The sequence below is a fragment of the Camelus ferus genome, chromosome 16 (genome assembly GCF_009834535.1).
Source record: "Camelus ferus isolate YT-003-E chromosome 16, BCGSAC_Cfer_1.0, whole genome shotgun sequence".
In the NCBI taxonomy this organism is placed as follows: domain Eukaryota; kingdom Metazoa; phylum Chordata; class Mammalia; order Artiodactyla; family Camelidae; genus Camelus; species Camelus ferus.
The window spans coordinates 31,736,485-31,764,373 of record NC_045711.1 but is presented as its reverse complement, the minus strand read 5'-3'; the positions used below and the strand labels follow the sequence as shown (position 1 = coordinate 31,764,373).

The 27,889-nt window shown below is 40.2% G+C and overlaps 2 protein-coding genes across 5 annotated transcripts in view; one reads left to right on the top strand and one right to left on the bottom strand.

Annotated features, from left to right (window-relative positions):
- Nucleotides 1–196: 196 nt before the first annotated feature.
- LOC116669296 (translation initiation factor IF-2-like) lies at nt 197–6,890 on the bottom strand. The gene is made up of 3 exons (XM_032498593.1): nt 6,862–6,890; nt 5,192–5,792; nt 197–4,786 (listed from the first exon to the last, which is right to left on the bottom strand). Exons 1-3 carry the CDS (start codon nt 6,888–6,890, stop codon nt 4,571–4,573), a joined length of 846 nt encoding a protein of 281 aa, XP_032354484.1. The 3' UTR covers nt 197–4,570.
- The window catches only part of HELZ (helicase with zinc finger), a 141,723-nt gene continuing 119,036 nt past the window's right edge, over nt 5,203–27,889 (top strand). For 2 of the 4 annotated variants that reach the window (XM_032457042.1, XM_032457039.1), the window contains exons 1-3: nt 5,203–5,252; nt 6,578–6,636; nt 10,582–10,638. The gene's annotated coding sequence lies outside the window, so the exon portion shown is untranslated. The remainder of the gene's footprint in view (nt 5,253–6,577; nt 6,637–10,581; nt 10,639–27,889) is intronic. The other 2 variants (XM_032457040.1, XM_032457041.1) reach the window with 2 other exon arrangements.

Sequence of the window (27,889 nt, the reverse complement as noted above, 5' to 3'; positions counted from 1 at the left end):
TTGAGTCCCTGCTTTCAATTCTTTAAGGTATATACCCAGAATTGGCATTGCTGGGTCATATGGTAATTTTGTTTACTTTTTTGAGAAATTGCTCAATGTTTTCCACAGTGGTTGCACCATTTTACATTCTCATTAGCAATGCACAAGTGTTCTAATTTCTCCACATCCTGGCCAACACTCATTATTTTCTGTTTTGCTTTTGGTTTTTTTTTTTTTTTTTTTTTTTGATAATAGTTATCCTAATGTGCAAGATGATACTCTTGACTTAAATGGCTGTCAAAAGCCAAAGGCCCTGGACACAAAGACCCCAACTTTTAGAATCACCTCCCTGTTCTGGCTATCCTTGGTAGTCTTCACTTTTGTGAACCTCCCAAATGTGTTTGAGCAGATGTTTTGAGGAATATGTTACCCATTTTGTTCTAGTTGTCCTTAGTGGGAGGGTTAGTCTGAGTCATCTGGTCCACCATCACTTCCTTTCTATACGTCAAGAAGAAATGAAGTGGGCCTTAAAAGCAGAAGGGGAATATAGGATTCCAGGGATTTAATATTTCTTTGTTTTTTAACCTGTGTTATTTCCCATGTCTATATTTTAAGTGACTTAGAATAGATATCCTGGTTGAGTACTCACAGTAGCTCAAATTAATACGCAGTGAATTTTTTTTTTAGATGAAGTGGGAATAAAAAGAGAAGAAAATCCATGGAAGAGAAAAGAGAGTGAAAAGGAGAAGGGGAGAGTGAAGGAGGACTTGGGGGAAATAGAGAGGAAGGAGGTAGAAAAGTGGGAAGAAGAAAAGAGGAGAGAAGGTGAAGCAGGGAAGAACAAAATTAGAGGGAACTTTATTCAGTTTTACCAAAGCCTTGTAGTCAATCATTCTCTAGAAATTCAGTTACTACTTCTTTAAACAAACAAACAAAATTCCTTTCCCATTGTCCTTTCCTTGCCAATCGTTCACTTATTTTCATGACTGGTCATGGAAAAGGGAATTAATTCATTCACTCAACAAATATTTATTAGGGCCCCACTATCTGCCAAGCTCTGTTCTGGCCACTGAGGATAAACACATGAGTGAACAAAACATACACAAGTCCTTGCCTTCATTGAGCTTCCATTCTGGTGGGTATAGTAATTAAGGTGCTAAATGCTGTAACAAATAGATCACAAGTTCCCAGTAGATGAACATAATAAAGGTCTATTGTCTGCTGAGCTTTGAGTCCTTGCATGTATTTTTGGTCAGGCAGATTTGCAGGAGCTCATTCAGAGTCACACTTCTGCTCCAAGTCTATTGGCAAGAACTGGTCACATGGCCCCAGCTGGAAGCAAGGGCATAGCTGGGAAATGTAGTTCCCAGAAACAAATACAAATCTGATGATCAGCAGGCTGACTCTTCACATGGAGACAGACAAGAAACTGAGTAACAAATTATTTGTTATATTAGGAGGTGATAAATGCTATTGGAAAAAGGCAGGAAGGAAATTGTGTATACCTGTGTGTGTGTGTAGGAATATTGGAATTTTAAATAGAATAGTAAGAGAGGGACTCATTGGGATGAGCAAAGCTTGAAGGAGGCGGAGGAGTGAGCCATGTGGATATTGGGAGAGACAGTGTTACTGGAAGAGGAAACACTCAAAAAGGAGACTGTACAGCTGAAACAGAGCCAGAGGGAGAGAGGTGGGGGATGAGATCAAACACATCAGAGGCAGATTGTGTGGGACTCTAATTTCTCCTCTGAATGAGACGAGTAGAAACTAGAGAGTTGTGAGCAGAGGAGTGATAAGGTCTGATCTGCACTTTATCAGGATGTGTGTGATGGCCCTGGGGGGAATACACTGGACGGGGGAGGAGATTAAAGTGCATTGGATCAGAGTGGCCACAGTGCAGGTGATGAGAAACAGTCAATGCTGACACATTTTGAAGGTAAAGCAGGGTTTGCAGATGGATTAAAGGTGGGGTTTGAGAGAAAGACAGGCGTCACCGTGGCCTGGGCCATGTGAAGGATGGAGTTACCAATGATGGAGCCAGGGAAGACAGTGGTGGAGCATGTCTGTGGGAGGAAGTCAATTCAGTTCTGGATGTGTTGAATTTACGATGTCTGTGAAAGTTTCAAGTTGTTGGGTCAGGAGAAAGCTCTGGGCTTCAGCTATAGGTTTGGAGCCCTTCCTCAGGATAAAGATGGTATTTTATTAAAGCCTTAAGACTGAAGGAGAAGCGAGGGGGTGTAGTGGAGTAAGAGAGACCCAAGGACTGAGCCTTAGGGCTGAAAAGAATAAGGTGTGGCCAGTGAGGGGAAGACAAAAAGAGGGAAGGAAGAGGAGTGTGACCAGGGAATTATTTGAGGCTGTGGTTCAGAAGATCAGAATCAGAATGGAGTACCATTAATGGTGGCCAAGAGGCCTGTTTTTCCCAAGTCCATTCCTACCTGCCTGCCTCCAGCTGTGTGCAATCCGAGTGGTCAGAAGCAAGGGCAGGGCCCTCAGCTGCTCATTCTAGGCTTCTGCACTCTTTCACCACCACTCCTCACTCTCATAAAAGTTTGGTCATTCATTCAGTGAGTATTTGCTGAACATCTCTATACGTGCCAGGCCCGGGTCTAGCCACTGGGTGGACAAGCTCGCTGAGACCTCTGCCCTGATGGAGCTTATACTCCAATGGGGGTGGGGCAGATAATAAATATTCAACAAGAGACATACAAGAACATTTCTAATCCAGGGTCAAAGAAGACACCTCGCACAGGACCTTGTAGGCAATGGTTAGGAATTTGGTTTTTTTCTAAGTGTGATCCTGTGGCCTTTGTTGGAGTTAAGCAGAGGAGTCACGTGATACTATTAACATTTCGCTAACCACACTGGGTTGGTCAGATGGGGAATAGACTGTAGGGGGCAGAGTAGAGGCAGGGAGAAGAGTTAGGGGGGGTTTCTAGCTCAGGCTTCAGGGGCTGTCTTGGACAAGGATGGACCAGGAAGCACCCTGGACTGGATGAACGGGTGGGTCTGGCAGGCACATATATCCAGCTCTTCTCTGGGTCCAGGCCAATACAAGGCCAAGAAAGGTACCTACTGAAGAAATGTCAGAGAGGTACAGTCCTCACCCTCGGCTTACGCTCTCGTTGAATTATAGGAAACTCAGACCACACGCATAAAGATTGCCGAGTAAACACAAAGCAACCATTCAGTAAGTGCACAGGGGTGGCTAGGTGCATAAGGGGGCCTGGAAACGCAGCTACTGGCTGCCCTGCAAAGAGACTTTGGAATCTCCTCTAGACGGGAGGGCCACTCCATTTTCCAGCAGGCTGAAAGTCGCGAGGGGCTCTGCCTCCCCGCCCCCAGCCCACGGCCCCGCGTGGCGGCGGGCGCTGGATTGTCCAAGAACCTGGCTCCAGGCTCCGGTTTCCCACCTCATTCGGCTGAGGGAAGCGGGTGACTCAGGGGAGGTCCCTCCCGGCACGCCGCGTTCTCGCCGGCCTGGAGTGACTCATTACCTCGCTCCCTCCCTCAGCGCTGACCCCGGGCCAATCCCTTAATGAGTCTACACCCCACTCTTCTCATTTGGCCGGGACAATTGCCCGGTGGAGTTTTTTTAGCTCCCCGGGGGCAGGGCTTATGTATGTCAGCAACCGTCCAGGTTCCTCGAGAGAGGTTTCTCGTAGGGTCTGGAAGAGTGTAAAACTCTTGAGTCGACCCCAAGGCCCCAGGCTCTCCGCGAGCGCCGAAGGGGGCGTTTAATGCCCCCCGCGCATTCTTCTGATTTCAGAGCCACTCAACAGCATTTTACACCGAATACAGTTTCGCAAGTCTCTATGTCCTGGAGGATTTTTCCTTGGACACTTCTTTGTAAAAATTTGCTTGGGGAGGTGGTGGAAAGCAGCCAGAGTAGGCCCCCAAAGTCTGTAAATCAGAGACCAGAGGCAATGGGAAGTGAGAGCGCAGGGGACTAACCAACGGGCTTCGAGGGGGAAAGGGACCACTTTGCTCGCCCGCGCAACCGAAAGCGGGTGGCGAGTATCGGGGAGAGAGATCGGCTCTCCTGCAATCAGTCCTCCCGCTGGAGCAGAGGCCCAGGCAGCGGGCGGGGCTGCGGGGTCGCCCGCCTGGATCCCAGGCTTACGTCTCGGCGCCCCTTATTTCTAGCGCACCCGTCGCAGTCAGGAGACTCCGAGCATCCTCCAACGAGCCTTGGTTGGCAGTGGCGCCCGCAGTCCTCACTTCGCCCGGTCGCCTGCGCTCGCCGCCCTGCTGGGACCTGGCAGGTGGACTCGGGCCGGCCCACGCTCCTCTCGGCCCCGGACCCTCTCCGGGACCTTCCCCCGGGCTCTGGCGCACCTCTGCGCTGGGGCAGGAGCCCGCAGCTTGCGCCCCCGAGTTACCTGTCCGGGGAAGTCCCCAGTCTGCAAGCAGCCCGGGCTGTAAAAGTGGATTTACAAAAGTGGCAGAGCCCACAGTCACATTCCTAGGGGAGGGGTCCCTACTCAGAGGGTCGCGGATCGCGTTACTGGCCGAGGGGAGGAGACAGCGGCAGGGAGAGTAAACAGGGGTAGAAGTTGCATTTAGCTTATTACTCCCCATCCCTCCCCCGCTAAACGCGCTGCGATGCCGTTAGAGTCCGGGACACAGTGTCCGCCCAGGTCCCGGAGCCCGACGGCCCCGGAGCGGTCAGAGATACCTTTCCGTCTGCGGATGCGGCAGTCAGAGCGCCGGCCAGGCTGCAGGGCTGCCGGACTACCGGGCCCCGAAGGCGACCCCCAGCTGCTTGGGGGCGGGAAGCAGGAGCCCGCAGCCGTGCACCAAGGATCTAGAGCAGTAACAGACGCATAAATGCGCATAAATAAATCAATGAGCAGCTCTTTGCTGCCAGCAGCAGGGAAACCTCGAGCTGATTAAATGCAGACGTGGGGTGTCTGCCAGGATCGGAGGGCGGCGGGGCAAAGGGAACAGGCTTGGAGGCGAGAGGTGGGGGGAAGGGAGGCCAGGGGCTGGAGCAATGGGAAAGATCCAAAGCCACGTTTAAAAAATGGGGGTGAATTTTAAAAGCAAACAGTGCAGAAGAGAGGAGTGGGCCGGGCTGCTGGCGCCGGGGCAGGCCCGGCACCCGGGGCAACTTTCCGCGCGGGAGGTGCGGCCGGAGGGGCGGCGCCGGCGGCGGGAGGCGGGAGTCGGGGGCCGAGGGGGGGGAGTCACTTTAAAGGCTCTTTCTTACCCATAATGCTTTGTGGGGACGTTGACAAGTGGATCCAAGATGGCGTAGAAAGTAATGACAGGTAAGTCCTGACTTCCCCCTTCTCTGCTGCTGAGACCGCTCGGCGAGCTGCCAGAGCCCTCCGGGGAGGGGACTGGACTCCCCTCTGGCCCCCCAGGTCCCGGGAGGGGCGGCCCCGGGGCGGGCCGGGAGCCCAGGCGGCCCGCGGCGGGGCCTGGGAAGCGGGGCTCTTCGAGGCGAGGCCCGGACGCTGGAGCTGTTTACAGCTTCTTCCCCTCCTCGGTCCCCTTCCCCTCCGCTGGGGGCCGCGGCGCCCTCGGCCCAGGCCTTGGAGGGGGCCTTGCAGACCCGGGCCGCGAGCCTGCAGGAGGTTTGTCTAGCCCCGGGCACTCCGGGAGGGGGAGTCGACCCTCCTTGCACGCTCCCCTCCTCCGGGTCGCGGCTGGGGGTGGGGAGCGTGCGGGCCTCCCACGCCCCGCTCGATTGCCCCCTCAGGGCTCGGACTTCCACCTGGGGTGGGGGCGGGCGCCGGAGGGTGGGCGTCGGGAAAAGTGGGTCAGGGGTGCGTCCCCTCACCCCCCGCCGAGGGCTGTTGCCTGAGCTTCACTTTCTTCGCCCCTTTCTCCGCCCCCTCCTCGGAAATTCTCATTGGCCCACAAGTACATCAACAAAAATAAAAACAGACTATCCTTTCCTGGAGATTCCTTCAAGACTCCCCTATTCTAGAGCTAAGGGACTGCAGTTTTATTTAGGGAACTTTGATTCCTCTCCCCCTAGAATATTTGAGCCTCCTGCACCCTCCCCTTTGCTGAGGATCCTCCAGCCAGGGCTGGAAATCAGGGTCATAGGATTCTTCTTGGACTGGGATCCTCAGGTGTTGTTTGAAACTCAGAATTCCTTCTCTCTCCCAACTTACACTTTTCAGGCAAATCATTAATATAATATGTATAAATCCAGAGACAGTGGATTCCTAGAGTTGGGTGTGTGTAGGGGGAGGAGGGAGTTGGCCTGGCTAGTTTGTTCTTAATTTTGCCCTCTCTTCAGCTCATATTAATGAGATTTCTTTTCTTTAAATTCTTTTTTTTCCCTTCTTCTTCTTCTTTTTTTTTTTTTTTTTTTTAGAAAGTAAGGTCAGTGCTGTAAGAGATGACTTTTTTATGTTTTGGATTTTAAAAGCATTTTATAATCTTTTGTTACACAGAGAGATAATGTTTTTATTTTAAAGTAAAACAAACTCATTTACAAAGCTGCATAGTGTACCATTGTGGTAACTTTTTCCATTTGAAATGTAGATGCCTTTTCACTTCAGGCTGATAAAATATTTGCTACTGATCATGTCTGTTACTGGTGTTGTATAGACACATTTTACTTTTCTATTTGCCTCAGGAATTGGATGAAGTAATAATTGATCACTAAAGAACTACAGTGCTGGTGAGATGTGTAAGGTGAGACTGCAGTTAAAAATGATTTACCTTTTTTCTTTCTTTATTTTAATCAAGTCATAAGGGTAAGGCTAAAACTAAGTAATTTGGGGCCATCTTTATTTCCAAATCACTCACTAAGTCAAATGCATGTAGAGGCAGGGCTAGATTTAGAAAAGAAAACTGTCAAGTGTACCAAACTTTTCAGTGGCTCCAAAATAGTGGAGCTTATCTGGAGCCAGGTGTTACTTGTAGCCATCCTTGATAAGTATCTTCATCAGGGGTAATTATAGTTTGTCTATTTAAATTTCCTTGAGTAATTAGTTGAGTGTCTTAATTTTATGTGTGTTTTGGTGTCCATCACTTACTCTGCATTGAGTGTTAGTGACTGTGTATGTGGATTTTGTGTGTCCAGTTTTGGAGACTCATATAAAGTACACCTTTTCCATTAGAAAGAATTATTTTAGGCAGATTCTGCCTTTGTTTTCTGAAAAATGGAATGAATAGTACTTGTCTCTCTCATAGTTATTTTGAAATAAAATGATAATGTTGAATATTGTTTAGCTTATTAGGGATAAGGCTGGTTTGTCATTTTCTGGTCACACATAGTGTGTGAATTCAAAGTGTTGTTTATTTAATCTAACCGATAAGGCTTTGGATTTATAGAACATTATTGATATAGAGTCAGTGAATAGTTAGAATCTGTACTGGGGAGAAGGAGAGAGATTTGCTAATTTAAAATTTTTCACAAGCAATTTTCTCAACTTTAAAAATATTTTACTATGGTTTATTGAGACAATGTAAGTTGTTATGGTGGATTGGTTACTGCAGGTTTTTTTTGTTTTTTCTTTAACACATATGGGTAGCCTTTGTATTTTGAAATCCACTCAAACTTTTCATCTCTATCACACATCTGTTTAAGAAGAATAAGCTGTGCTTTATTTTTTTCCAGATTAAGGCATACAATTGACATTTTTGCCTTTAAAAAAAAACTTGGGAAAGGAAGGTGGACATAAACCAAGATCCTTTTGTAAATGCATACACCACATTTGCTTGTGTTTGAAACTCAGCAGTGCTTGTGTATATCACGTATATTTTTATTTTTATTCTTGGCAAAGCAAATGGATTTTAAAATTTATTTATTTTCAGTTTACAGATGGAGGCATATTCATGCCTTAGACCTCCCAATCTGTACCTTTTGTCTTTTCTTTCTTTCTTTCTTTCTTTTTTTTTTTTTTTTTACAGATTTCTTTGTGGAAGGGACCAGTAATCTACTTTTTGGCCTATGGAGATGTTTGTTTGTAGTCTATAATGGAATATTTAGAAATAGGTAATCTTGTGTGGCTAGTGTTGTTTGGCCTGAATTGTGTGAAGACATTTTCCACAATTCTCACACATGCAAACCATGTGAAGTGTTAGTATTAACTTCAAAGTGAAGTTGGTGGTTGGCCACCAAACAGGTTGTTACACAAAGCATTCTAAAATGGGAAATACCATAGTATTGAAGGTTGTGGTGAAGTAGGAGTCTGTGTCTTTGAGCTGAATAAAGACATAGCTTTTTTAGTCTGTCCTTTTGGCTGGGAAGCTAGGACACTATTTTTAGGTAAGGCTGTAGTTTTGGGGAATCAGTAAGTACCTTTCTGTAGTTGGTAAACTTGATTTTTTGCACTTGTTAGCAAGAAGTTTCATTTCTAATACCATAAATATTCAATCTACATTGTTTTAAAGTCTGTAAACATTTATGAATCATCCAGTGTTTTACTGGAGAGGGGAACGATGCTTGCATAGGGCCTTGTGTAGTTTAAAAATATACAACATGTTCATGAAAGGGTAAGAATATTGCAGAAGGACCTACAAATAAGTAGACCAGATCTTACACATGCATTTTTGTTCTCTGTTTAAGAGGAGGCTTGGTATTAATATTAAATGCAAATTAGTCTGTAATTGTCTGTCAGCCTATATATAAGACTCCAAATTCAGGCCTAGCACAAGAAATAAGGACCTTTGCCTGTTGTTTTAAATGCATAGAATATTTAGGCCAAGTTTATCAACTTGTTGATTAGATATGAGAGGGGGAGGAGCTACTTAAAAGTTATAAACAAATTGTTATGGTTGTTTATTTTAGTACACTTAGATAAGTGTACATGCAAATATAATTTGATTTCTAAGTAATATTTTGAAATATTTTCTAGGTGAGAACTATGATACGTGTGGAGAGTGAGACTACACCAGTTTATAGTTCATTTAAATGATGGGTGTAGTCAGGATTATTTCTGTAGCATTGACTAGAAGCAACATAAAACTTAGTGAGCTATCGCTTCAAGGGTGGGTGGGATAATACTTTTGAATAATTCTTTTTTTTAATTGAAGTATAGTCAGTTTACAATGTTGTGTTAATTTCTGTTGTACAGCGTAACAGTTCAGTCACATGTATACATACATATATTCGTTGAATAATTCTGAATTTAATAGAGTTAATATTCTTTCAGAAAATATTGTAGATGTAACATGAAGACTTTTAACTTAGGTATATATTTATATATATGTGTGCATATATATTTTTAAGCTACCAATTTTCTAAAGCAAATTAAAAGTTTTCAACATACTACCAAACAGTCATACCAGCTTGTTTACTCATGTAAATTGTACTGGGTCATTTTCTCCAAGAGCAGGAAGTTGTCTGGTAAAACCAGATTTTGTGTACTCAACTTGCTTTTGACCCCCAAAAGCCCTGATTCATCATTAGGTTCTTCAGAGGAATGCATGGCATATTTTTTGACTGAACCATTCTGAAGTGTGAATGTTTGTGATTTTTGTTATTTCTGTGCCATATTTTAGGTGTTCTCGGCACATCTGAATTTGCCTTTTTGCTTTCTTCTGTGGATATTCTCCTTGTGTTGAAAATATTCCTGTGAGGCGAGCTTCCTTTCAGTAGGCAATATGTGTAACATAGCTTTAAAAAATCATTTATTTTTATGTAAAATTGATGCATGCTATGGTTAACAAACTGGAGTAGTACTTAAGTATATAAAGTAAAAAAGATTAAAAAAAAAAAAAAGCCTCTCTTCCCTTCTCCACCGTTAGTTGTGCTCCCTTGATCTGACCATAGAAAACACTTGGTGTCGCTTGGCCTTTGAAGAACTCTCTTGCTGAGGAACCCTGGCAGTCATGAAAGCAGAGAGAGAAGTCAGGAAAGGCATGGCCACTGAACTGGCTTAGATGTTATGCAGGAACTATTCCATCCTTATTTCCTGTGATGATAAGTAATATTGATAATCTTAAGCTTCCGTCAGTTTAAGATAACTGTAATTGAATTGTTACTGAAACACTCAAAGAGTTAATTACATTGTCAGGTTGGTAAAGTTTTGATTTGTTGATCTTTTAAGGAAATAAATATTTGGGAATTGAGTTCATGTAACCTTAGGGCTGGGAGTAATGTTGGTAATTACCATCTGTGGAACTTTATGAATGAGTTTCACAGTTTATTTACTATAGGCTTTTTATAACTCATTCTCTCTCCTTTAGTTCTCAGAACAACTCCAAGATAGTTATTTCCACTTTGCAGAGGAAATTTAGGCTAAATGTGAATGAACTAACATAACGTCACAGGTCTAGTAAGTGGGGGTCCGGCGCTGTGCCTTGGAAAGGGCCTGCTCTTTCCATTGTGATTTGGTCTGCTTCTTCTGTCTAGTCTAACTGTCTTATTTTCCAGATGAGGAAATTGAGGCCTGGAGAAGTCAAGTGACTTACCCAAGGTCACACACCCAAGTGGTAGCAACACTGAACCAAATTTTTATCTCTGGACTCTTATCTCGGGACTCTTGGTCCTGGCTGGTTATGCTACATTTTATTGAAATACTGTGGACCAAAAGACCATATGCTGTGAATACTGGACACATGTTTCAGAACTGATACACCAGCAATGGTGTTTTCTACTGTGTTTTAAAAAGTTCCTTCTCTCTCTTTCAGAAATTATAAAGAGCTCTGATGGGCTATTTGGGTGATACCCAGTGCAGTGAACTGCAGGTGAGTAAGGCTTGGCAGAGCCTTATTTAGAAAACAAGAACTTGGCAATGCCTGAGGAAGAGACAAAGGAGACGCAATCTAGATGAAAGTGTCTGGCCAGAAAGGGTGAGGTGGGCCAAGGTGGAGGGATATGGAGCACTAGTGAAACTGGTAACCTGGATACGCTGGTCCTGACTGAATTGGCTACTTCTGGAACGGACTGGATGATGGTGGACATACTTTCAGGAGACTGCCTGGTACTTTGTCAGTTTGTTTGAAGAGAAGTGAGGGTAGGTTAATCTTCCACTTCTGTTTTGAATGAGTAACCGCACAGGGGTTCAACCTATCTGCATATTTTGGAACTTGAGAGGTCCTTCAGTTTTGGTGTCAACATTCTTGAGTGATGATCACCGGGCTCTGATGAACTTGGTTAAGTATTAAACTGTTTTTTCTGTTATCTGCTATTTGTGTATTGTCATGAATGACGATATATATCTGCATTTTTTTAGGATCTAGACACTAAGAACACATCAGTGGAAACAAAAGGTTAAACTTTTTTCCTAAAGGTTGTGTTCCCTTCATACAATGGTTGTATTAGTCTTTCAGATTATTTATTTTTAGCTGAAATACCCTAAGAAAGACAATTTAGTCTTGAGTATTTATTACTTCACAGTAATTAATCTTCTTGGTCCATTAGTAACTTGGTCATTCATTATTAAACTTAGAAAATGGAAATATTACAGGAAAACAATTGGAAGACTGTTTTAATACTGTCTTTGTGGGGCATCAGTGCTAAAATTAGTTTTTGATATATTTTCAATACTAGTCCCAGAGACTTTAATGTGACAATACTGTGTACTTTGAGGGTTTATAATTGAACTTAGGCTTGGCTACTTGTTGATTACTAAAGTAAAACATGGTTGTAGGGGTTCTTTGATTCTTGAGGATATGCTAGTTTTGCACGATTCATCCTCCACAGGTTCACTGGGATGGTCAGAAAACCAGCTGAGCTAGTTTGTTGGTCCTTGGAAAGCTGGGGTCTGGGTTGTCATAGGTCATTGTGAAAAGGAGTGCATGAGTGAAGTGGCCTTCTCAGTTAAGGCCAAAATGAGCAGTAGACGGGAGCAGTGGACCTTTTCCAAGCTTGTTTGCCAGAACCCCTTGTTTCCTGGTGGAACTCTCTCTCTTAAATAATTTAAGAATTGATATTAACTAAATTGTTAAAGGTTTGGGTTACTACCCTAAAACAATTGATTTTCTTTTTGGCATTCCATTAAAAAATGTGTATTCATTTTTAATTTTGATGCATATAATTTGGATTTTTTTCCTGTTTATTAGATTATGAAACATTTCCATGTTATAGTTGTCACAATTTTAATTTTGTAAGATTACACTTTGAAAGGCTGCAAAGTATTTCATCAAGTCATGCTCTCATAATTTACTTAAATCTTTTTATGTTAGATATTTACGTTGCTGGCTGGTTTTCAGTTAATGGTTTAATCTGCATTCTTGTATATATTATTGTATTTTTTTTCTGGCTAATTATATCACTAGGATAAATTTCTGAGTGCATAATGTGTTAAATGGTATGAATGTTTTTACGGCTTTTGATATATATTGGCATACTGTGTTTCAAAAATGTTATACTAGTTTGTACTAACAGATACACAGATACACCTGTTTCACCATAACTGGATAGAAATACATTTTTTTTCCTTAAAAGTTTTTGCTAATTTGATAGTATAAAGTGACACTTGAATTTCTTCTGTAATGTTGAATTTTTCTCTTTGAGTCCTTTCATGGTGAATTGTTTGTTCATATCCTTTGCTATTTTATGCAATAAACTGTAGATGTGGGCTTTGGGTGGTAAGGCAAGTATAACCAGCTAGTAAACAGGTGATTATTAAAAAGGTGACCAGAACACGTTCAGTGAAAATGTTCAGAGAGAGTCTAGTCTAGATGGTCAGTTTTCTTGGAAATTGTGGTTGAAGGGTATTAAATGGATTATTCCAAGAGTCAATTCAGCAAATATTTATTCGGTATCCACTGTGTACCATGTGCTGTGTTGTGTCCTCTGAGTGCTTCTTAAGTTATCATGGCATCTACCTGGTTGAAGGAGGAGACTGCTTGAGGCTTGACCAGTTGGGGACCCTGGCTGCTGAAGTCTCTTTGTGGCTGCCTAGAGGACTGAGGGGGTCACGGTCTAGAACAATTCATGACACACCACTGTGCCATGGCACACACTCTTTGAGAAGCTCTATTCTGAAGGATACAAAGATAAATAAAAGATCATTTCCTCTGATAGGGAGTGAATCATTTAGTAGAGAGGACGGGGCACCAAAGAAAGAAAGGACTAATAGGAATTTAAAGGGTGCTGTAAAAGGGGCTCAGACAGGGTGCTTAGGGGTTCAGTGGAGGGAGTAATACTGCCCCCTTGGGGATATAAGGAAACACTTCAACTGAAGAGGTGGCATTTAAATTGCACCACTGTGAAAATGAGGACCAGTGGAAAGAAGAGGACATTCTGGAGGGAAGGATAGCTTGAGCAAAGTCTGGAGGTGCTTTCATAAATGAGGCGGATGTCAAGAATCTGCGTATCCAAATTGCCTGGACCCTGGGTTACATAAAGGGATGCAGTGGAAGATGCAGCTGTTGAGAGGTCCAGACTGGGTTTTGGAGGGTCTAAAATGTCAGGCTAAGGATGAATATGATGGATTGCCAGTGAGGAGAAACTAGAGACAGGGGCTTTAGTTGGGTTCATGGTAGTAGTCCAAGTGAGGGATGATAAGGGCTTGAATTGAATCGGTGGCCTTGGAAATGGAGAGGAGGTGATGGATTCAAGATATTTTGAACAGAGAGATGTGGTGACTATTTAGGTAGGAGGGGAAAGGAACAGTCGGTTCTATATCTCAAGTCAGAAATGATGCTGAAATTTTTATGGTTAGATGGCTGGCAGAATGGGACATTAGGAATATGGAAGTCAGGAGGAAGAACAGGTCGTAGGAGTTTAGAATAAGGATGTGTTTGGTTTTGGATGCTGAGTTTAAGGAACTAGTAGAAAGCTGAAATCAGAATTTTATCCTAGAGGGAACAGACGAGGAAGTTCAGGGCCCAGAGGAGTGAGAGGAATCAGCGAAGACTGAAGCTTCCTGATTCCCAGTCCGGCACCCTCTTCTCTGCCTCAGACTGGTTTTCAGCTGTGAGGTTCTCCTCACACCCAGGTGTGTTCAACAGACAGTTGGAAGTGGCGGAATTTATGTTGGGGAGTGAAGAGTTTATTTTTTAATTATATTTTTTTGTTATGGAAAGTTTCGGACATACAGAAGTAGAAAGAGTATAACCAGTCCCCCCGTACTGGTCATTCAGCTTCAGCAGTTACTAACATTGTTTCCTCTGTCTCCTCCCTCTCTGTCCATTCTGTTAAGCAAATGGGATAAAGTGTTTTGGTGACCTTAAGCTTTGTGTATTTGCACGTAAGGAGGGTTCAACAGTTTGGTAGGGTATATTCTGAGCTTTCCGGGTGGGGTCTAGATTGAACAGAAGTAGGATTAATTTCCAGAATTCCTTGGGCAGATCACTGAAGTCTTCTGGGTTGTAGTTTGTCTGTAAGATGGAGATGCTATCCGCTTCACAGACTCACTTGAGAGAAGGGCTGTGAAAACCCTCTATGAACTTTGAGGTTGAAGTATTATGCAGGTTTTAGTTGTCGGTAATAACAAAAAGGTAGTGCTATTCCTTTGGGCTTCTGTGTTGCTGACATGAAGTTTATATTATTCAATACATTTTTGTTATTCAACAAATGCTTGCTATGTCAGGTGCCTGATGCTTCAGGAGTTAACAATCAGGCAAGATCCCAGTTCTCCTGGAGCTCACATTCCAGATCTGGAGGAAAATGGGAAGCTAGTACTTTAATAGTGGTCAGTGTGGGCCAGACACTGTTCTAAGCGCTTTCATATTTTACCCCATTTAATTCTTGAGGTGTAGGTACTGTTATTATTCCCATTTTGCAGATTTGGAGATCGAAGCAAGTTTTTAGGCAGATTGCTTCAGGTGACAATGCCAGGATTCAAATTCAGGCAGATCTGGCTTCAAGCCTTTATTCTTAACTGCTGTGCCTTAGAACTCTTCAGCTCATTTGTGGCATCCTAGCGTTTGACACAAATAAGTAAGTCTGAAATTATTCCTAAACAAATAAGTGTTCTCTTCTTGTGAAAAAAAAAAAAAGACAAAAACAAATGAAAAAAATAGCAGTACATAGTTCTCTGTGGATGGAATATGTTAGTATTCTCTTATGGAAAATTTTTTTCTTCCTAATTTTGTAGACTTCACCAACTTTCTTGGTTTCTTTAGATACAAATGGTCACCTCAGTGGAAGGAAGTCATTTTTCTGCTGGTACTTGGGAAGAATCTCTTCTTAAATGAATCTCCTTATTTATAGTTCTCTTTTTCCTTTTCCCTCCACTCCTCTCTCTTATCTTGGGGAGATTCCCATCTCTGATCTCTGCTGTTCTCTGTTCCTCCTTTTCCTCACAGCTATGGTGGCCCTTTCTGTCCCCAGTCTGATCAGCTGCCCATGTTCTGAGGAATTCCTTTCCTTCCACCTTTGCCTTCCCTTCCCCCGCCTGCCTCAGCCACCTTTTACAGCACCCTGTGTTTTGGCTTTTCTAAGTTTATTTAGTGGGACTAATATCAGGACCAATTTCCCTCCTCTGGCTCTGGCTCTGGCTCTGCTAGCTCTCCATTCTCCTTCATGGGCAGAGAAGATTGGGAAGTAGGCAGTGAGCATTCCTTAGGTTTGCATCAAGATTAGGACATGGACCTTAATGCTTTTAAGGAGGATAGGAGGGTATTATGGCTTGTATACTTAAAAAATTTTTTTGGTAAAATATATATATAACAAAATTTACCATTTTAATCATTTTAGCATAGCATACTAGGTAATTTTAGCATAAAATTTACCATTTAAATCATTTTAGCATACAATTTAGCATACAAGTGGCATTAAGTACATTCACATTGTTGTATAACCATCACCACCATTGATCTCCAGAACTTTGTCATCTTCCCAAATTGAAATTCTGTACCCATTAAACACAAACTCTGTTTCCCTCTTCCTCAAGCCCCTGACAACCATCATTCTATTTTCTGTTTCTGTGAATTTGAGTAGAGTCCATTCATACCATAGTTGCCTCATATAAGTGCACTCAAACAATAGTTATCTTTTTGTGACTGGCTTATTTCACTTAGCATGTCTTCAGGTTTCATCCGGGTTGTAGCATGTGGCAGCATTTCCTTCCTTTTTAAGGCTAAATAATATGCCATTTTTTGTAAATATGACATCTTTTCTTAATCCATTTGTCTTTTGACGGACACTTGGGTTGCTTCCACCTTTTGGCTGTTGTGAATAATGCTGCCAGGAACATGGGTGTATACATGTCTGTTTGAGTTCCTGCTTTCAGTTCTTTTGAGAAATACCCGGAAGTGGAATTGTTGGATATAGTAATTCTGTGTTTAATTTTTTGAGGAATCTCCATATTTTCCACAGCAGTGGCACCATTTTATGTCTACCAGCAATGCACAATGGTTCCAGTTTCTCCCCATCCTTGCCAACACTTATTTTCTGGGTTTTTTTTTTTTTTTTTTTGATAGTAGTCATTCTAATGGGTATGAAGTGATAATGTATACTTGTTTTAAAGCTGTTTTATGTAGAACAGTAGAATTTTAGGACTAGAAATGGTCTTACAGATTTCTAATTCAATTAGCAGTAGACAGCAAAGAATGTTCTTCAGTGCCTTAGCATTTCCACTTCTTTTTCAATTAAAAAAAAACCATTTTGGGCAGACATATCTTGGGTGTAAGGCTCAAGATGAACCATGTCTGACCCAGGTATATAGAATGCAATTGCTTTGTAAGGAGATCTGCTCTTCTATTCTGCCAGTGACTATTTCTTATACTTCTTTACAGTTCCCAGCTGTGTCTTCTGGGTTATTTAATCTTCTTTCCAGCTTCTTTAAAGGATGAGGTAACTGTATTCAAAGTAAATAGTTCATATTTATTTAAAAAAACTAGATAAGTTAGAAATGAATGAACCCAAGATTGATATAAACTATCCAGCTGATTAAAAATACTATATTCAATATCAGTTTGAAGGAAACTTAAATATTACTCCTGAATGTTACCTGTAATTTCTTACTATGTGACATATGTCACCTTTTAAAAAATTTTTTTTGGAGGGGAAGTAATTAGGTTTATTTATTTTAATTATTATTATTTTTAATGGAGGTGCTGGGGATTGAACCCAGGACCTTGTGTATGCTAAGCAGGTGCTCTACCACATGAGCTATACTCTCCCCACAAGTCACCCTTTTTTGATCCTTTTTTTCTTTAATTTGTAAAAGATGAATCGGGCAGCATAAAAATTAGAATATATTTTATATTTAAGAGAAAATTATGACTTCTGCATTAGTTTGGGGTTTGAATCACTTTTTAAAGTTAAAACTTAGTTTAAAATATTTTGTGAAAATCTTTAGGTCTACAGCAAGGTGGTAAGAACAGTATAATCAACACCCAATTGTTACCATTATGCCGTAATTTGCCTTCTCTCTCTCTTTCTCTGTCAAGTATGTAGTTAGAGTTTTCTTTCTCTTTTTTTCCTGAGCCAGTTGAAAGTAAGTGGCAGACATCTTAGATGGAATTTCATTCATACTTCAACATGTGTCTCCTAAGAATGAGGACATTTTTCTTCATAAACACAATACCATTATCACACCTAAGAAAATAATTCAATAATACTAATGGTTATACTATCAGATATCAAATGTATAAATTTTCCCATTTGTCCCCAAAATGCTATTTATTTCTTTAGGTTATTATGTCTCTTTAGTTTCTTTTAATCTAGAATAGTTACCCCTCCCTTTTTTGTTTTTTGTGATAATGCAACATGTTGCTTGTTGAAAAATTAGAAAATAGAGGTGAATTAGAAAAAAACCTGTAATCTACCATTTAGGTATCTACTTTTAATTTTGGAATAATTTTAGATTTACAGAAAGTTGTGATATAGGTCAGAGTTCTCATATACTCTTCACTCGCTGTTGTTAATATCTTATATTTTTATGGTACATTTGTCAAATCTGAGAAACCATCATTGAAACATTAGTATTAACTATTTTCCAGATTTTATTTGGATTTCTCCAGTTTTTCCACAAAGCCCTTTACTGTTCAGAGATCTACCTAGGATCCGCATTGAATGTGATTATGTCCTCTGGGCTATGACAGTTTTTCAGACTTTCCTTTTTTAATGACAATTTTGAAGAGTCCTGGTTCAGATATTTCATAGAATGTCCCTCAGTTTGGGTTTGTCTTGTATTTTGCTCAAGATTAGACTGGAGTTAGGGTTTTGGAGAAGGAGATATTCGCTAATTTTAATACTTCATTGCATATCTCTCTTGGCTTTTTGTGTAAAATATTCAATATATATAGATATATATTTTATAAAAACAGGACTATGGACTATAGTATTTTATAATCTGCTTGTTTTTACTTACAAAATGGGATTACACTGTAGATATTATTTTGTAAACTTTTGTTACTTTACATCTTTCCAGTAACCCCAGTTCTTAACACCATTTCTGTAGGATACTGTTCTGAATTTCAAACAACTGATTTGAAAATATAGTTTTAGAACATAGGCTGTTGGTAAATTGAAGATGGTGGTGGTGGTACCTTTGGTTTTAATTGTGCATTTGGCACTTTTATATTGATTTATGTTTTATTTATAAAGCTCAATTGTTTTGGATTTTGATGTGTTTACAAGGTCATACAAATAATGAAGAAGGAAAATGAAGAAATACGGATAATAGAAAATGTTTTATAATAATAAAACTTTCATAGCAAGCAGCAAACTTTTCTTGGAAGTCAGTCTTTTAATATAATTTGCTTGCTTCATAAATAAAGGTTTTGTATTTTTTCCATATCTTTATTGATTAGTAAGCATGTTAAATGATTTGAGAGGAGACTCAAACTCTTCAAGAAATATTTTGGAATTATTGATCCAGAATTGCTGACAATTCTCAAAAATGGGTCAGGAAAAATCAAGGTAATAGATGGAAAAAATCTCAATTTTAGCTCTTGATATAACTTTTTAAAAATTTAGTGTTTTTTTTTTTTTTTATAATTTAAGTTACTAAAACAGATGGTAGAAGGTCCATCAGGATATTTATTTTATGTGTTTAAAACCTTTTACTTTGCTATATTGAATTCCATTCATTCTGGAATTTAGAAGAATTTACCTCTTTATGAAAGAGGTTATTCAAAATAAAATATGATTGATGATCTTAGTTTCCAGTTTTCTTCTCAATAGGCTTAGTCTCTTTTCTAGTGCTTCTTGCATACTCAGTGATTTTATAAGTTTTAGAGAAAAATGCAAGTCTGGCTGAATATTAAGCACAGTACAACAAATAAAGCTTTTTCACTTTGCAGAATATTTTGCCTGTGTATCCCATAGACCAACAGATTCCAGTTTTGGATAAAAGCAAATAAATTTAAAGAGAATACAACATCCCTCTCTATGACTTGGCATTCGAATGAGAAATGAATTTGATTCAGGACCGTTCTTGGAATGCTTGGCATTTAGGTTATTCTAGGTCATCTCTTGGGAAGTATTTATTAAATGGTTTTAGTGAATTGAATGGTTGTCATGGGGATATAAATGCTATAAAACATGACTCCTATTTATAAGATATTGTGTTGGGCAGATAAAGTGTCTTACATGATGTATTTAATCCAAGATTAAGTATATGAGTAAAAGGCAAATCATTCCATAGGAAGTAATTCTGGTTCTGGGAGGAGCATTCTTAGGGTTGTAGGCCTTGAAGTGTTCATTTAAAGCTGGGCAGGATTTAGGTCCAGAGAGAGGAGGGAAGGTATATTTGGGCATTGTCAGAGGCTCAGAGGCATTGCTGTCCATGGGACCTGTGTGGGGAGTGATGGGAAAGTTAGATTGTAGCCAGACTGTGGGTGGCCTGCATATTTGGTAATGAGCGTAGACTTTAGTTTATAGGCATTTCAGAACCACTGTGCCATCTCCAGAGTGGTTCTTAACTTTTTTCCTCCCTGAGGAAGCATGACACACTTTTACTAGCTGCAGTGTCTCACCACAGCTGCGCTGCCCAATGGGGAGAAGGAGGCATGTTCTGCTATGATTTCCTTACTCCTCAGGGTACGTCTTGGGGGTTATTTTTAATAATGTATCAATCTGGCTTTTCATTCTTTTTTCACAATACATTTACTTTCTAGAATAGTCTTGTTTTCAGGATAATAATTGGGTTTCCACAGGGAAAATAATAATGTATGAGGCAGATTAAAGGCAAATTACTGACTTTTAAAAACATAAATCTCTGATTTTTTCTAGTACTTCTTTTGTTTAAATTTTTATTTTGTTATGTAAAGAAATTTATTACATTTTAAAGTTTTCCAATGATTTTATTGTTTATATAGTTTAATAATAATTAAAGATAACTTGGGGTCTAATCAAGAACTGATCATTAATGTTAGTAATTTCTGTTCAAGTGGATGGTGGTAATGTTTAGCACAACACATCAGTCTTCTAAAACCTTTACAAATGCAATCTGATTTATCCCATCCAAGTTAATTATGAGGTAGATGATTTTTTTTTTCTCTCATGGAAACAAATGTAAAAGACATCTTCAACTTAGATTGAAGAAATTTTAGTTACTACTATTGGCTCCTGCTATTGAATCACAGTTTTTTATTTTTTTTTTGAAGTCTGTCTCTAATCAAATAAGATTGAATTCTTTAGAAATAAAAGAGGATCTTGACTAAATTAACAATAAAAGTTAATTTAAGGACAATAACTGATTTTCAAAAATATAAAAGTACAGTTCATGACTAGATTTCAAGGTGGTCTTGTGGTTATTTTTATGCTGCTGCAGAAAGAGGACCACAGTGGAAAGAGAATGATGCTTATAAATCACCATCTTTTTTATCATCTGCTACTGAGCATGTCTTAGTCCAAGCGCCTGCCTACCCTCTCTGTGGTACACTGTTGATTTCATTTTTCTCCCAGTATTTACTTTTGGTCCTGCACCAATTATCTAGCTATGATGGGATTCTTCAAAAGTATCCTACATTTTGTACCTAGTGAACTCAGTGATTGTTTTATTTGGAGACCTTCTTTCTGAGGCTCCATTCTTACCTCGAAAACTTAACATTTGTGGGAGGGGAAATGTTTGGTTTTCCATTTATTAACAACAAACATCCTTTATTTCTTTTCAGTTTTTAAAAACCGTGTCCATTGTGACATTGAGATTCATATTTTTAAAATAATTTAAAAATTTTATTCTTAAAATTTTCATCTAGTAAAACTGTTTTCTTTTGGTATATACAGGTCTGTTAATTTAACACACGTGTAGTTTGTGCAGCCATCACCACAATCAGGATACAGAACAATATTATCACCCCAGAGTCCCTCATGCTGTCCTTTTATAGTTACATATCCCTGTTCCATAACTCTTCCAACCACTGACCTTTTCTCCATCCCTATAGTTTTGTTTTTTTGTGAAATCATATAAATGGTATCATACAGTATGTAAGCTTCTGAGACTGGGTTCTTTTACTGTGTCTTTGAGATTCATCTAAGTTATTGCATGTATTAAGTTTATTCCTTTTTATTACTGAGTAGTTTTCCATTGTCACTTATTAAAGGACATTTATTTCCAGTTTTTAACAAATATGAATAGAGCTGCTATAAACATTTGTGTACAGATTTTTGTATGAACATAGTTTTCATTTCTCTAGGGTAGCTATCTGTGGAGAGAGGGGATTGTTTATCTTTAACTTTATAAGAAACTATCAACCGTTTTTCCAGAGTGGCTGTACCATTTATATTTCCACTAGCAGTGTTTGAGAGTTCCAGCTATTCTACGTCACTGATATTATCAGTATTTTTAATTTAGCCATCGTCATAGTTATATAGTAATATCTAATCACAGTTTTAATTTGTATTTCTCTGATGACTAATGCCATTGAACATTTTTTCTTGTGCTTGTTGACCATCATTCTATCCTCTTTGTGGAGTGTTTGTTGAAACCTTTTGCCCAAGTTTTAATTGGGTGGTTTTCTTCTGAGCTTCGAGAATTCTTTATATATCTGGATACAAATCCTTCTTTAGATATGTGATTTGCTGTTGGTTTTTCTCTCAGTCTTTAGCTTGTCTTTTCATTCTTTTAGGTGTGTCTTTCAAAGAGCAAGCACGTTTAATTTTGAAAAAGTCCAGCTCATAATTTTTTTCTGTTTGTGGATTATACCAAGGTGAATAGATTTCTTTTTTCAAGATGGATAGGTTTTTTTTTTTCCAAGTTGGATAGATTTTAAAAGAAGTTTCTATTCTATAAAAGAGGTGAAAAGTAAATTAGTGATGGGGATGTTCTCATAAAGTTGATTTTTGTGGAAGATGAGGATGTTCTCATTTTCTGGAAAGGTGATGCTAGTTAGTATACTCCTCAGTCTTGGTAACACCTAGGGCTTTTGCTTAACCACAGGTTTGTGAGGGTTTACACACTTTTTTTTTTCCTTAGTGGTAGTCACTATCGTGGTTAAATATGTATACTTTCACAATGCAGTTGAAGGAATTAGTCTGTTCCAGAGTTAAAATTGTGATATTTTGCACTCACATTTGATGCTTTTGGGGGTGCCTGAGTTTGAGTTTCTGCTGCATTGGAACAGCATTAGAACCTTGACTGTAGACTCAGAATCAGTATCGTCAATAAAAGCATGAACTGCGTCAGACTGTTTGGATTTGAATTCTACCTTTTATTTACAGTGTAAATGAGTAACTTAACTTTTCTGTGCTTCATTTTCCGTATCTGTAAATGGGAATGATAACAATAATAGCCACCCTATCAGGTCACTGTGAGGATTCAGTCAGATGTTATGGTCATTTCAGCGGTATCTGGCGTACAGGAGGCATTCAGCAAATGTCTCTTGTTATTATTTTTATTATTATTGCTGAAATAGCTTTATGATAAAATTGTTTAAACAAATGTTTTGGAATATTTTCAAGAGACAGAATAACCAAATATCACACTAAATCACTTCTCTCCCATGCCCACCTTTTTTTCTCCTTACATTTGTTATTATTAGTCAATAACTGTGACCAGTGCTATTAATAACTATGTGCACGATGCTGTCTTACAAGACAACAGTCAGTTCACTTAGCTTTTCACATTCTGGGAGGTACTAATCAGATAGACACATATATTTCAATTAGCTTCAGCTGCTTGAAATGTCAACCTAAACCAGCTTAAGCTAGAAAGAAATTTGAGTTAGGCTCACCTAACTGCAAAGTCCAGGCACAGCTAGCTGGATTCAGGGCTCAAGTGAAGTCTTTAGGACTCAGGTCCCCCCCATGAATCAACTCTGCCTTTTCCTATATAGACTTAAGTTATAGGCACTATATGTTAAAAAAAAATGGCCACAGCATATTCAACCCCTGTAGCCTCTCAGATTTTAGATTTGGTAGAGAAGAGTGCCTGTCTTTTCCCCAGAAGCGCCAGCAAAAGCCTCATGTTGTCTCATTGGTGCTTATGGGGTCACATGTCTTACCCTCAGTCAATCCCTGTGTTAGGGGCTGTGAGGCTCGGGATTGGCCGATTCTGGTCACATGCCACTCTTGGCTCTCTGGTGGAATCAGCTCTTCAGAAACCACATTGAGAGTTGGGGAGAGGTGAATACTCAGAGGGAAATTTGGGGCTCTTATTACCAGAAAAAGAAATGGATACTGGGTGGCCAAAAAAACTAATGTGATATTAGTTTCTTTTTGCAAGTCAGCAACAGATCACAGGACTTAAAGGATTTGGATTAGAATCTTGGTTTCTGATTCCAGCTTTTCTGCCTGTGAAGTTACATCCTCCCAAGTTTTTTCCCCACAGGGGTAGGAGTTTGCAGAAAGTAATAGTATTTTATATTCTTTTGGTGAGAGTTGGATAATTTTTAACAGGAAGAGAAAGAATCAAGGCAGTAGGGGAGGACCTCACAGTGGGTGGATGGAGTGCTTCTTCCTGCACTGGTGTGACTCACATGACGCAGCTCCAGTCTCTGGGCCTCTTTTTCCCTATGGGAGAGGCCCTTACAAGACCCAGCTTGGTCTGTGTCTGCCCTTGGATCAGGCTGTTGTGGCCACATGGCAGGATCATATGCTATAGATATGGGTGTATCTGTATAACCCAGACAAGAGTGTCAGCTGCATAGTGAGGTGTATCTGGGAGCTGGCCTCGTAAAGACATAGTTCTAGATCTCTCACTGTTTTCTGTAGTCCATTTTAGCATGGCTTGAGACATTGTCTCACTTTGACTTTGACTGGCAGTTTTTATTTTATGTTTGAGAAGGCGTTTTAAGTTCTTCTGGAGTATATGTAGCAAGGGCATGCTGTTTTCTGAAAAACCAGGGAAAACAATTGAACAGAGGCCTTGTATGGAGATCCACACTACAGCGAAGTACCCCTAACGATTCAGGTAGGCCTCAGTTCGAAACAGATTATCAGGACCTGATTAATTAAGAAAGGTAATTGTGGTAGAAATCTTCATATCCACTTCTGAAGTAGGCACCTGAGCCTGCGTATCAGACGTTAATTCTTTAAGTTAAGTCATCTCCCCCTATAGCTCCTGAAGTTAATAGTTCTGTCCTTAACTTCTGTTGTATGTTAATGTTACTGAGATCTCCCTGGCTACTATGTCTGGTGACTAATGTTGACAGTAGTCTTTGTGCTCTCCCCTCAGAGCCAGTTTTTAGCTCGTCTTTGTCAGTGACATACAAATGCACTTATCTCTCTAATGGCTGTTGGAGATCATAATCATTATTATGATTGCATAATCATAATCATTATTTTACTGAGATGGAGAAAATAGGTGAAAATAATTCCTCTGTCAAGTAGGTAAAGTACATAGTTACATAGAATGATATTTTATTTTCTATAAATACTGTATTGTATGTTGAAATCAGTAAAGTGATTTCCACTTTATATAAATTGAAAATATAGAATTCTTGGGAGATAGCGATAGAGAATAGTGCTATTCTAGGGAAATACCACTTATTGAGCACTGACTGTGTGCGAGCATTCTTTTAAGCACTTTACACGTATTATTTCATTACTCCTTACAATAAATAACACTAGGAGGTAGGTATTAATTGTCTTCTTGCCATTTTAGTGGAGAGCAAGTTGAGATACTCTGGGTTAAGTCATTTGCCCCAGCCCACACGGCTAGCTGGTGAGTGATAGGGCTGGTGAGTTTTGAACTAAGTCCTCTGGCTCCGAGCCTGTGCTCTCGATCACTGCTGTGTTCTCTCCCTGGTAAAGATTTACTGGTGTATTGTTAGTTTTTCTTTTCACTTTACTTCTTTTTGTAATAGTTTCTAGATGTGGGCTGGGAGCTTTATAGGGAGGATTTGGGCCTTTGGAATCCATGAATTTATCCATCTACTGTTGCTGTTATCTGTCAAACAAACTGTATATGCTTGTTTATATCAGTAGTTCTCAACCGGGAATGATTTTACTCCCCAGGGGAAATTTGCTAGTGTCTGGAGACAGACATTTTCAGTTGTCATAAGTCAGGAGATAAGCTACTGGCACCTAGTGGGTAGAGGCCTGAGATGTTGCTAAATATCTTACGATGCACAGAACAGCCCCTCTGCAACAAAGAATTATTCAGCCCAATATGTCAGTAGCATCAAATCTGGCCTATATAATAAGTTACTGATTATCTTATAAAGCCATTCTTATATCTAGTGGCGAAGTCACCATAGTAATATAGAAATCATTATTTTTGATTTTTGTTTGATGATTGATTTTCCCAAATTAATGCATGTTTGTATAAGGGGCATAAATACCAACCGTAACTTAAATATTTATGTTCCCTTAAACCAAACTGGGAATTCTAGCCCACTGAGGGAGAGCTGAGGGAGTTAAAGGGAGGCCATGTGAAGGCTGAGGATACAGTTCTCTAAATACTTGTTGAATTAATCTTGTGAATAACACAATTAGATTTCATTTTTTATGTTGTGTTAATTTGTTAAATGTGTGAACATATAAAATATCCTATAATTTAAAAAACCATGTTTTGGTATTTTTTTAATTAAAAATTTTGAACAGAGAAAAGTAGAGAATATTACACATTGCATTCCATGTATGTACCATACATATTTAACAAATGCTAACAAATTCTGAAGCCCATTTTGAACTCTTCCTCATCCCATTCCTTAGGGGTTTCAACATTTTTTTTAAACATTTTTTTATTGATTTATAATCATTTTACAATGTTGTGTCAGATTCCAGTGTTCAGCACAATTTTTCAGTCATTCATGGACATATACACACTCATTGTCACATTTTTTTCTCTGTGAGTTATCATAACAGTTTGTGTATATTTCCCTGTGCTATACAGTGTAGTCTTGTTTATCTATTCTACAATTTTGAAATCCCAGTCTATCCCTTCCCACCCTCCACCCCCAACAACATTTTTTTGATATACCAGGCATCTCAAAAGTAAAAGGGGCTTGGACCTCTTCTGATGTCTGTCGTCAGCCCTCACTCACTGCTGCTGCCTTTTGGCTGCCCATCAACAATTTCTCCCCTCAGCTTTCACTGCAGTATGTAAGTGGCAGAGGGCGGAGCCAGGCTGTCTTTATCCAAGCTAGAGAGGCCAGGCAGAGTGGATGTGTAGGCTGGAGAGAGGCGGGAGGACAAATAAGTACAGGTTTCCCCCACTGTCTGAAAGTAAGAGCCTTCCTGCAAAACCTTTCCTAAGCTGAAATGGTGTAAAGTGAAGAAGCGGTGACCATAGGACACTTCTTGCTAATGGTTGCATAAAGTAAATCGAAATAAAGCATCGATGCTCGTGGACATGGTTCAAAGCTATGGTGGCTTGATGCTGAGATGCTGAGTGTGGTTCCTGGGGAAGGAGCTTGGTGGTGCCACTCTGGCTGCTCGGAATGTGAGTTGCCTCTGTAAGGGCTGCTGCAAAACACGCTGAACGGTATTTTCGCCCTTCCCCCTTTTTTGTAAAAGGGAAAATTCTCTTTGGCTTTCTTTTGGTTAGGAAAACAGGTACTAAGTAGGTCCTTTGTAAAAGCGAAGTCGTGTAAATCAAACTTTGGAAAAGCAGAGGAGACCTGTCCCTTGGGGCCAGTAGGTAAGGTGGAAGGTGGGGAAGAACAGGAGAGGGAGTGAGGTGGGAGCAGGTGAGAAAAGCGGTCTCCGTGCTTGATGGAGCTGGGGACAGGAGGCCGCCAAGTGTGATCTTCCAATGTTGTGACTGTCAGGTCAAAGGATTTTAGGTCTTCTCTGCCCAGGTTTTCTCCTCCCTCTCTGTGAGTGAGAGAGCTCAGAGAGGCTGTGCTTGAGTTCTCAGTATCCCTTACTTGGACTGTTCAGTGGTCTCTTATGAATGGCAGTGCCTGCTTCTCACCAGTTCTTCACAGGGCTTCTATATGATGGTCCTTTACTTTAAAACTTTCCATCGTGCTCCATTGCCTATGGAATAAAGCCCTCACTCCTTGTGGCATTTGAGGTCATTCATAGCTCCCTTCTGTCTGACACAGCTGGAGTTTGTTGCATGCTTTCTCTCCTTGGTGATTTCTCGTGCAACTCTTCTCTCTGAAGCACTCCCGTGTGCCCTCCCTATCATCCCTGCACAGTGAACTGGTGTTCATCTTTCAAGGCCAGCTCATGCCTTTTGGCAGATGGAATGTCTTCCTTGTAATTGTTCACTTGTGCTCTGCCTCTCTTGCTAGAATCTGAGTTTCTTGAAAGCAGCGATTACGTGCTCCATCTTTGAGCTCAGTGCTGCTAGCACAGGGCCTGGACTCAGGAAACGTTTGCTGAGTTGAATTCATAGGCAGTTCAAACTTGAGTTTTAGCCAGTTTTTTTATATTGATGGGAAAATTCCTATACGGTACAGACTTTGATTCTCTGCAGTCTGAGTTACAGAATTATAAGACTGAAAATAGGAGGTTTGGGTATGAAACATTCCTACACCTTCTGGTTAAAAAAAAAGAAAGAGAAGCCTCCCTGGTTTGTTACACTTTGCACTATTCAGAGTCATGTTTCATTTATAAATTTGCCTCATTTATAAATTTGATGTATTGTAGGAATGATCCTGACTTATGGTTGACATTTTGCTTGGATCTTCATTGAAACTGCATGAGAAGTATAGATTTTGTAGCATCAGTAGCTGCCGCTTAGCTGTGACCTTGATCCAA